The sequence below is a fragment of the Carya illinoinensis genome, chromosome 12 (assembly GCF_018687715.1).
Source record: "Carya illinoinensis cultivar Pawnee chromosome 12, C.illinoinensisPawnee_v1, whole genome shotgun sequence".
Taxonomy (NCBI): domain Eukaryota; kingdom Viridiplantae; phylum Streptophyta; class Magnoliopsida; order Fagales; family Juglandaceae; genus Carya; species Carya illinoinensis.
This window is the reverse complement of record NC_056763.1, coordinates 23,754,458-23,765,918: the sequence shown is the minus strand read 5'-3', so window position 1 is coordinate 23,765,918 and position 11,461 is coordinate 23,754,458. Positions and strand designations below refer to the sequence as shown.

General features: G+C 32.3%; 1 protein-coding gene across 1 annotated transcript; it reads right to left on the bottom strand.

Moving 5' to 3' along the window:
- Positions 1–8,485: 8,485 nt before the first annotated feature.
- LOC122290267 (protein RGF1 INDUCIBLE TRANSCRIPTION FACTOR 1-like) lies at positions 8,486–10,999 on the bottom strand. Its single transcript, XM_043097888.1, has 4 exons — positions 10,654–10,999; positions 10,270–10,467; positions 9,496–9,711; positions 8,486–9,209 (listed from the first exon to the last, which is right to left on the bottom strand). Exons 1-4 carry the CDS (start codon positions 10,654–10,656, stop codon positions 8,985–8,987), a joined length of 642 nt encoding a protein of 213 aa, XP_042953822.1. The 5' UTR covers positions 10,657–10,999; the 3' UTR covers positions 8,486–8,984.
- Positions 11,000–11,461: the final 462 nt, after the last annotated feature.

Here is an 11,461-nt window from a genome sequence, read left to right as displayed (position 1 = left end):
TACTCTTTATGTCCTCTTGCATTATGTTAGTGCACTTGGAGTTTAGGGTATGTATGAGGAATAAAATGAGGTAAAAAATTTGTGAAGAGTAATAAGATAATTTGTGAATAGTAATGAGATAGTTTGAGTTAATATTTTATAGGATTTTTGGAAGAGAGAGAGATAGAGAAAGTTGAATAAAAAATATTATAAAGTTAAAATATTGTTAGAATATAATTTTTACAATATTATTTTTATTTTGAAATATGAAAAAGTTTGAATTGTTTTTTGTTTGAAAGTTTGGAAAAATTATAATAATTAGTTTGAAAATATTTGTATTTAAGTAATATTTGAGAATGAAATAAGATGAGATAAGATGAGATATAGGGATGAGATCAAAACTATTTCCAAACATCCTTTAAATATTGTCTAAAGTAGCTCAACTAAGATGGACATGAGTATAGCTTAACCGATGAAAGAGGAAGGATAAAAAACAGAGATTCTTATGGGCTTCATGAAGATGATCATGACGAACTACCACTTATTTTCTCAGCAACTTAATTCCAAACTGCCTGTAATTGGAACGACATTAATTATAACTTCGTGGATTAATTCAGAAAGGGGCTTATAATTAATGGGCGTGAAAATGGACACGATCATAGTTGGTGCAACCTCCTTCGACCTTCGATCCCCATTTCAATGCAGCTAGCTTGTTAATTTATATATATGAGCCAACATAATTAATGGTATCTTAAGTTGTCATCGACAATAACTAAAACTTGTTAAATATTCCATGTATTTGGAAGGCTTTCTTCTTCTTCTACTTTTCTTGCTTTCCCTTTTTACGTACTTTGGGTGTCTAAAGTTTTGGAAGGGCTAGTTGAGTACGTATTGACCCTAGAATTTGGGTCATGGATGGGGTCTTGGTACGTAGTTGGTATCACAGTCCATGCTTCCAAAACGAGAAAAGCAAACTAGCTAAAAGCATTGATTCAATGAACCAGTTGAGTATGCATGCATGCACTAGTTTCTGACAGCATTATCCATGCATCCATGCCAGCTAACCAATCGGCTATTCACTGAAACCAGACATGCACGGTCTTATCATCTCCAAAAACTGGAATAGCTCCAGTATTTAAGATCCAAGATTTTTAGATCCAAGATTTTTCTTTCTTTTTTGTTTTCGTTCGGGATCATCTAGTTGCATGTGACAAGTCCTTTAATGGGTTATGACTATTTATTGGATTGAATATGAAGTATCACTGAAGAGCGAAGTTGAAAGAGGCTGCGCTTATCAGAGGTAGCCATTGTCACGCGGTATCTACTACTTTTATACAAAGTTTTCAGCTAAAGCTTTTAAATGTGTAATCGAATTGGCTAAATTTGATTGAGCAAAGAAGGCCCCTTTGCTGTGGAAAGTATGGAAAATTGTTTGTCATAATCTGCCCTAACTAGCTAATCAGACCGACCGTCAGGTAATAAATGATACTTCAATTTGACTTGTTTGTTTTCTCAACATATTTTAATATTTCATTTAATCATTATAATTTTTTTAAATTATCACACAGAATAAAATAAATAATTCAGTTTTTTTTTTAAATTTTAAAATAATAATAATATTAAAAAATATATTCTAACAATACTTTATCTCATCTACAAAAATAAACGAGGCCGGCCTTAATATTTCCATCTAAATGATCTTCTTCAATCCTAATAATTGTTAATGATCATGATACGTAAGTTATCAAGATAATAGGTAGTGGTATGGGATAAGCGAGAATGTTGTTGTTTTATTTTGAATTTTGTCATTCTCAATCACATCAATTGATATATCATATTTTAAGTGATTTTTCTTAATAATCGACATGTAACATTATTTAAAATGTAATTACATATCAATCAGTATAACTGAAAATAATAAAATACGGATCTGAATAAAGAGTAACATTACTCTATATTAATCGTATTCAAAGTGAGATTAAATTTGATAATCATCAAAGTTAGGGTTATTTAGAGGTCCCTCCAAGTTGCGTTGAATGAATGAGTCAGCTTTCTAGTTTCTTCCATTATTGAAATAAAAGTATAACTGTCAATAGGTTAGGAAAATATATGTATCATGTGATCTCAATCAACAAATCAATTAACGCTGTGTGTAGGTTGCGTCACGTAATTTAAGTACTAGTGCGGGTTGCATGCATGGATTCCTAAAAGCGACCACTCCACACTCATAGAAATATATATATATATATATATATATATATATATCTTCTAATTTGCTTTGGGTTCCTTTAGATATATTCACGTCTGTCGTCCTTCCAAAAACTACAACTAAAATAAAACATTCCCAACATTTTTTTTTTTTTTGTTTCTAAAAACATTTTGCATGGTTGGAAATTTACTTAAATCCCAATTGGTAATTTAATTTGCCTCTTTCATGAAAGTACTCTATCGTTGATTCAACTAATGATGAAAGCTTAATTCCACGTTTCAATTATATATGCATCTAATTCCCATTAATCTTTGGTTCAAAATTGTTTTGATAATGAAATGAGATGAGATAGTTTTAGATGAAAGTTGAATAAAATATTGGTAAAATAATATTTTAAATATTATTATTATTTTTAGAATTTGAAGAGGTTGAATTGCAGGATTTTGAAAAAGTTAAATTGTTTATTATATTTTATATGAAAATTTTAAAAAATTATAATGATGAGATAAGATGAGATGGTTTCTTAATCTAAACAGTCCCTAATTTTCATCATAAACGTTTTGCTAGCTGTTTTGTACATATATAGATAAGAGGATAAGTACTACACATTTTGAATATAAAAAACTACTCTATTCTCGAGCGAGTCATCATGTATAGACCACACTTAATAAATTTCTTACATAATTTGATTTGGAATATAAAGTTTAAAATTTTAATATCATAAATCATCAAATCTTATCATTCAGATAATGTATTAAATGGTTATGTAGTGCTCTATATACTGACTTAAAATAGAATGACTTTTTAAATATAGATATTGGAGTATTAAATATTTATTACTTTGTGAGGATGTAATTTGGATTGGGAGTTGAAAAAGTACTTTTCGAAACTTCCAAAAAGAATCTTTGGTTCCCAAATGCATGCTGCATGTGTCCAAAGAATCCATCCCAATTTATAAAAAAAACAAAAAAAGAGAGAAGGTTTTAAGCATTAATTAATATATTCTTTAAATAGAAATAAACAAGAGCTAATCCAAAATTCCAAATGAAAATTGTTGGCTACTCATTTCATGTATATATCGACCGAAGTCCACATCTTACAGCTGCTTCCCTTGGATCATGATGTGTTAATTATATATCTGTCAGGGTACGTTTTGGAATTTATTGGAGTTTCATCATCATATTCAACCAGAATTTTAAAGCTCATTAACTCTTCCGAAGATTCGATATTATCTCATTTTTGTTTTGAAGTAACGTACAACATACTAATTAATGCAAGCTGACTTATATAATACCTTATAAGTTTTTATTTTATTTTTACATGTAAAATTGACAGTACGGCCTGTCGGCATGTAATAGTTGTTCTTCATGGCGATGATACTGCATGTGTATATGTTTTTTGCCATCCATTCCAGTTGACCACATGAGGGCATGATCGATAATGTGATGTTTGGTCAAATTTTATATAATTTAATTTAAAAATTATTTATATTAGATTGGATAAATTTAAAATAATTTAAATTTTTATTATAGTGGTTAGTTAAAGATGAAAGATCATTATTCATTTATCAAACATTAAAATATTAATTTCTCATTTAAAATAAAGAAATTAAATTAATATAATATAATTATTATTATTAACATTTAATAATAATTTTTCTAATATTAATCTAATTAGAATATAATTATTATTAATATTTAATTGGTAGAATTATAAAATGTGAGAAAATAAATTAAATAAAAAATTTATTAATTTCATAATATTTTATTATTATATAGAGAATGAATGGTTAATCTAATGTGGGAATTAAATTTTGATGAAATAGGTAAATGTAAAAAAGTATTGATATTGATCAAATTTAAAAATGAATTTGATTAAACCAATGACAATGCTCTTAGTGAGTCAAATTCATCAACATACATGTTGGACAGTTTAAACATTAACAGAAGTTACTGATGATCAATTGTAAAACAATATATATATATGTTTAAATATTAAATATATATATATATATATATATATATATATATATATATATATAACAAATTAATTAGGTCACGATGAACAGAATCAAGATAATGATGATGATGATGATGAACAGCATGTACGATGTGGACATGATGTACAGAGGCCGCTTTGCTTTCTTGCTTGCTTTTCCTATCATCATGTAGGAGTTGGTAAACTATTGACATCAAGACTTCATGAGCAACTTGGTTGAAGTGGGATCCACGCTCGATTAAGGGAGGACACTACATGTTGGATACATATAATATACATGCATACGTGCATACATATACATATACATATACATATATATATATATATATCAAGCATAGTGGATCGAATTCTTATTTTTTCTGGTGAAAAGGAAGATGAGACCGTGTGCAAACTAAAATCTTAGGTAGGTGGTGAATTAAATGTGAGATCAGAAAGAACATGATGATCGATGCTTTGAATTTGGGCAGGAAGAAGGGAGCGCGCAGTACTACTGCACCAAAAGACGACAAAGGCAAACTAGACGACCGAGCAGTGCTGATCGACGAGTTAATCCATTATCCACGTACAACCCCACTTGCTTTTTAAGCCTACGTTTAGTTTTATATGAATAATAGTGAATTAAATTGATAGAGTAGATTATATAAATTTCATCTATAAAAATATATTGAATAAAAAAAATATATTATGGGTTTCACGTGTAGAAAAATTTTGAGTTAAGATAAATTTAATAATTTAAGAGTTAGGTGTTTAAATCAATGTTCTGAATACCGTACCGGATGACGTACCGGTCAAGGCATTGGAATGAAATATTTCGGTACCGGTACCGGTACCGTTTCATGTACCGTTTCGAGATAATCGATATATAAATAAATTATATGTATAAATATAAATAAATAAATTATATTCTAAAATAATAATTTATATATGAATAATTTATACATAAATACATATATATATAAATTATAAATAGTCTGGTATAAATTGGGGGTCAAAAAATAAACTTGTAGTTTGAAAAAATGAAAAAAAAACTAAAAAAATAGAAGGCCGAAATGCCGGCCGGTACGTAGGCCGGTACAGCCCAAAATATCGGCCGGTATGACCGGTACCGGCCGGTATTCAGACCGGTACGAAACAGGTACAATATCTGTACCGGACCGGTGACTGATATGGAATATTCCGGCCGTACCGGCCGGTACGGTACGGTATTTAAAACCATGGTTTAGATATTAGATTCAATTTAAAATTAAATTAAACTAAATTGAACTTAGTTAAATTTAACAATCAACAAGGCCACACGATGATTAGTTTTGTGTGTATTTTAAATGATTTTTAATTTAAATGATCAGCTTCTAAAATTATTTAAAATGTATTAACACATGATTAATTAGTGTGAAGATTGAATAAAAAAAATAACATTACTCCCATTTTTATTTTCTTTTTAATAGGGTTCTTAAACTTTTTGCTGCATCCATGCATGTCTAGTTTAATATATAAAAAAGAAATTATTTATTTCCATAAGTTTTGCGTGATCTAAGGCTAGCTTTGTGCATGTGATTCATCGTTCCCATGAGTCGATATCGTACGGCCCCAATTACCAAAATTGAATTGTCTTTCCCCAAGTCTGAAGACATAATTCCCTGTTAGACCGAATTGATTGATAGACAGGAGATTATTTTCCACAGATTCCTCATATAAATATCACTTTCTCATTAATTTATTAGCCTCTCAAACTTTTTAAATCTAAACGTTATTTTTTAAAATAATTTATATAGTTTTAAAATATATAAATTTCATATATTTTATTTAAAAATAATAGAAAAAAAATTTATAAAAAAAAACTAATTATTTTATGATAGATACCATTTTTTAAAAAAATAATTATGCAATATGTGCATATCTATCAATCATTAAGTTTTTGAGTAATGTTACATGTAATATTTGAATGTGTAAATATTACGCAATCATTTTAAAAAAAAGTAAGGTCTATAATTAAAAAGTAATTTTTTTATAGATCTTATATTAAATTTTTTTTTAAAAAAAAATTGTATGTCATTTGCACAATTACGATTGTAAATATTATTTTTTTAAATTTTTAGATAAACAATTGTCCGGCATTAGTTATTCCACGTCACCTTATTAACATGTAAAAGAAAGTGGTCATGCGTATAAAATCAACGGGGCGAAAAACCTAAAATGTTGTAATTCTTTAGATGGTCCCTTCCTCACCTTCCACCATCGCTATGTACTTGATATGAGTCTCGCAGAATTTGTGGACCTCATGTTTCGCCAACGAATGGCCCACACGTAGGTCCATCCTATCCCACTAGGCCTCCGAGAATGTTCTGGTTTTCAGAGCCCTACACGTGGAACACAAGTGGTACCGCGTTGGACGGTTCTCGAGCGAATACCTGGAATTTTTCAAACACGTGGCTTCGTATAATTCCTACAACCAAATAACAACCGAAAAACCTAATAACTCAGAGAGCTAGGGTTTACATAGAGAATGGTCCCTGACATCTTTGACTACGTGTCATTCGTGGGCTTTTCTTCTCGAATGCGTCAAATAGTCATAGGTAAAAAGCCACACGTAAGAGAAAGATAAGTACACGTGTCGGCGCCGCACATTTTGTGGTCGGTATATAATATGTTATGTAGTAAAGAAAAACACTTGGACATATACCAAAGCGGCGGAACAACATAGAAAAACACACCAAAAAGAAAAGTCGATCGTAACTTTGAGAGATGGTCGGTAAATAAAAAAAGAAATATAAAACATACTTATTACGCAATTCCTATATAATATTTAATAAAATATTAAGTTTTAATTTTTTTACTTTAACTTTAACTTTGACATCTTTTAAGTTAAAAAAAAAAAAAAAATTATCAGGTGCAAGTTTCATCCTAAAATCTTGACTACGTTTAGAATATATAAGCACTCTCAATCCATCCTAATTATTTATATTAATGAAGCTACAAAATGAAGGATAAACGCAAGGAAAACTATATTTTCATTTTGTGGAAAGAAAAGTCTATAAACAGCAATGATAAAAAGGGATGGTAAACATTATGTTAAAAGCTAGAATGTCAACTTTTCAATTACTTTAAACTTTGAAGTATATATATAGCACGAAAGGTAGCTGCGTTAGGGTAGTAAGGTAATTTTAGATATTTTGTAAATGGTAATATAAAAATAGTGATAAAATATTGAATAGTAAAATAAAATAAATAAAAAGTAATGATAAAATAATAAATAATAATAAAATATTTACAGAACACTCTACTACTCAAACTAGCCTACCTCCAACCTTCTCATTCAACCCATAAATTTGACAAAATGTAGCATCCGAATCATTTTGGTTATATGATTCAAATTAGATAAGATGAAATAATTTATTAAAAATTGAATAAAATATTATTATAATATTATTTTTATTTTTAAATTTTAAGAAAAAGTTAAATTATTTATTATATTTTATATAAAAATTTAAAAAAATTATAATAATTATATAAAATCAAATATTTGATTCGGTATAACTAAAACAACTTGTTCACCAGTGACAATACGGGCCTCTCTTTTAAAAAAGTAATTCGTTTCCTTTCTTTTCTACCACAATTTCTAACACGTTTACCGCATGTTATGAATGGATGATTTTCTCCCACCTAATCCTTTTTCGTACCTGAAATCAAACAAGGATAAAAAGAATAAAATGCTTACAAAAGAATAATTTATTATGATGGAGTTTTTAAGCCCAATTTAACTCAAGATAACTTAATTTTAGTTATAGTATTAAAATTCACGTATTATTTTTATATAAATTCCAAATTTCTCTTATTTTTCTTAAGATGAATGCGCAAAGTTTGTATTTATTTTGAAGTTAAAGAGTCAATTCCTATAATCTTTCGAAACCTGTTTGTTTATTTGTTTTTTTTTTTTTTTTTTTTTTCTATTAACAAAGGGTGAAAGGGAAGGAGAGAATCAAAGTGTAATCTCACGGCCAGGAATAAACCACAATGGGTCCCACACACGTAAAACCCATTTGCCTATACCGCCTTTCTGAGTCAATTGGCCAGAGGGCGGCTGACCAACTTTACTTCAAACAACAGATGCCGAGAACCAAGACGCGTTCGTGTGCGAAGCGACATCCAACCCACGCGTACGCACGCGCGCGCGAGCCGGCCGCAGTTGGACCCACCAACTTAGAAAGTTCGGCCACCACCGCCGACCAGTCAACTGCTTTCCGAATTTGGAAACAATGGGATGTGCATTGGCCAGAAAACACACATACAAACATATATATATATCACTAATAATAATTATATTATTCATTTCCCATATAAACACATCCCATTACGTCCCAAGGACTACATTGTCTTTTCACCTCCCACAACTCCCTCCTCTTCCTCCTCCATCTAAGCAACCAACAAAAACCAAAGCATATTTACATTTACTTTGAACAAAACCACAAAACTTATGTATAATCACTCTAAGAAGCAGCTACAATTATTTATTTATTTATTATTATTACTATTACTATTATTATTGTCCTAATTTCACCGTCCAACCCGTTCACATTTTCCTTATTTTTCCATATTTCCCCAACTTTGTTCAGTACTTCTTGTATTTTTGCTTCTATGTACAGAGGACGTACAGTACTACTGCGTCCAACACCGGCCTTTTTAAGGAGGGGTAATTAAAAAAGCACTGGGCATTGGACGGAGGACATCCATACTTTGGCAGCTACCTTTGTAATTCCTATAATGTGGTGGGTCACCAGAATAATTATGCCAGTGTAAGGACCTAATACCCCATGAGTACTCCGCCCATTGGAGAACGGTGTGGGATTCCCTTCCTCCTCTTTGCCGTCCGGAAGTTGACGGAAGTTGGTGGTGGTGTCGAGGGAGTGAAGCTCTGGATCCTATTCTTCTCCAGGCCATGGCTGCTGCTGCTGTACGAGTCCTCTGAGTCCGAAGCCATCGCCGCCGAGTGCTTCTTCTTTTGGAACTTCTTTGACGTCCCAGCAATCTGTAATTGATGATCACAAGAGTTAATCCACCGGAAAGAAAAAAGAAAAAAGAAAAAAAAAACGGACCCAATTCAATTGCAAACAGCTCGTGTTGTTCACATTTGTCGATTGATTGTTTGGTTGAAAAAGATGAAGTTATGTCAGACTCAGAAATCCAAAAGTCAACCCATTTCGACCAATCAGAAGGAATTCCAATAGAAAGAATAAAACCCAGAAATTCATGGTGAGAAATAGTGGGCGAAAGTTGAAGAAAAGGAGGTGGGGGCATTGTTGCAGTAAAAGTACCTTGCAACCGAGAGAGCAGAAGCGGAAGGAGTCGAGGAGGCTGCGCTCACAGACCTCGCAGGTGTTGGTGACGCCCTTACCGGGCCTAGGCTGGGGGCGCTCGTTCAGGAAGACGACCCTGGCGCTGTTGATAATGTAGGTCTGAACTCCAGTGATGTCCAAAACTTTCTGAATCTCAGATACCCTTATCACATCATGGTATGAGGACCTCCTTATCTGCACATAACAGACGACACGCATAAGAATTTGTGATTGTTGGCTATCGAAAATGGAAAACGAAGCAATCTCATGTGAAGTTTATAACCCATGAGCTCGAAAAGTGAGACCTTTGTGTGTGTGACTCTGTACTTTTCAGTTTCTATACTCTTGAGAAAATGCTTGAAAGCCGTCGGGGAAAGTATAGACTCCAATTCTGCCTCACATTTATCAGGCACCGGAATTAAAACTTTTTTTTTCTTTTGATCCCCATTTTTCTCAAAATTTAGAAGGGTGTAAATCCGGGAGACCGAAGAAAAAAACAAGAATAAAACAAACTTATTCAAGAAAGGAAAAAGGCTGAGTAATTGGAAAGCTAAATTCCCCAAAAAACGAATTCAAACAGAAGAATCTTGCGATTCCCTAAAAGGAAAAGATAGAACTTTGAAAAAGAATCATTGCAAGAACACACCCCAAATTGCGAATCAATAAATTTGACAGCAATGGATGGAACCCGGATGCCAAATATGATGACAGCAGAGAAAAAAAAACTACGAATTCAGAGGCAACAAAACGTACCTGAATAGCTCTGTGGTCCTTGTGATGAGCGAGGCAGAGAGAGCAGAGAGCGCCGTTCTTGCAATCCAAACAGTACATATTGCATTCACTCTTGTGGGAATCTGCGTGTAACTTGCATTGAACAAAAAAATTCTCACTAAGCAGAGGCTTCAGCCATGGCGGCCACCTGTTGTCGTCGTCGTCAGGGCCTCCAGCACCCTATTCAAGAAAAACCAAGAATTAAACCCAGACTCAGAAACAGAAAATCAAAGAAGAACCCCGAATAGAATCTAAAGTCCATCGATGGCCGGTTCAAGAAAAAAAGAGAGCACATTGACTAGACCCAGAAACAAAATAAGAAAGACTGACACAAAATGAAAGAAACAGAGAAGATGGTTATTATACCATGATTCTCCTGTTCTTGGGCTTGATTTCCCGGACAGTGGTTTCTTGATTCTCGATCGCCAGCTTGAATACACAGAGTGCTCTGTTTTGTTCTTGAAACTTTCCGTCCCAAAATGCGAGTAGAAACAGAGAGGAATAGAACTAATTTCAGAAAGCAGGCCCGGTTGTGTTGAGAGAGAGAGAGAGAGAGAGAGAGAGAGAGAGAGAGAGTTTCGGTACTTTCTTGCGAGCTAGAGAGAGAGAGGGTTCTTGTAGAGAGCCGGAGAGTGGTAGATGACTAGATGGTGTTTACAAAGCAAGGAAAACGAGGGAGGAGAGGGAGGTCGTTCTTATCCTTGCAAAGTCACCACCCAAACCTAGCTCCGAACCCAAACCACAGGCAGAGTAATCCAATGGCTACAAGGAACCCTCCTACATCTTTCCTTTTTATTTCCTTTCATTTTCATATTCTCTTTGGACTTGTCATATTTCTTTTCTTCTTCTTTTTTTTTTTTTAATTTCCTTTTCTCCTCCCTCAATTTTCTTTACGGTAATTAAAAAACTGAAATGCTTTTGTGGTCACACATGCCAATTGATTATCACATTGTTTTCTTTTCTAAAGCCAATAATTGATTTCAATTGTGATTTGGGCACACCATTACCTTTCTTTTGTGTTGTTTATCAAACCCCACTTTATTAGTGATTTTTTCTTATAAAAAATTCACATTCTTTAAGGTGTACCGCCCCTTGGTCTAATCCAAAACCTGTCCCCATTTTGGATTTTAGTCTTTTTTTTCCAATTATATAATATAAATATCAAAGGTTTTCC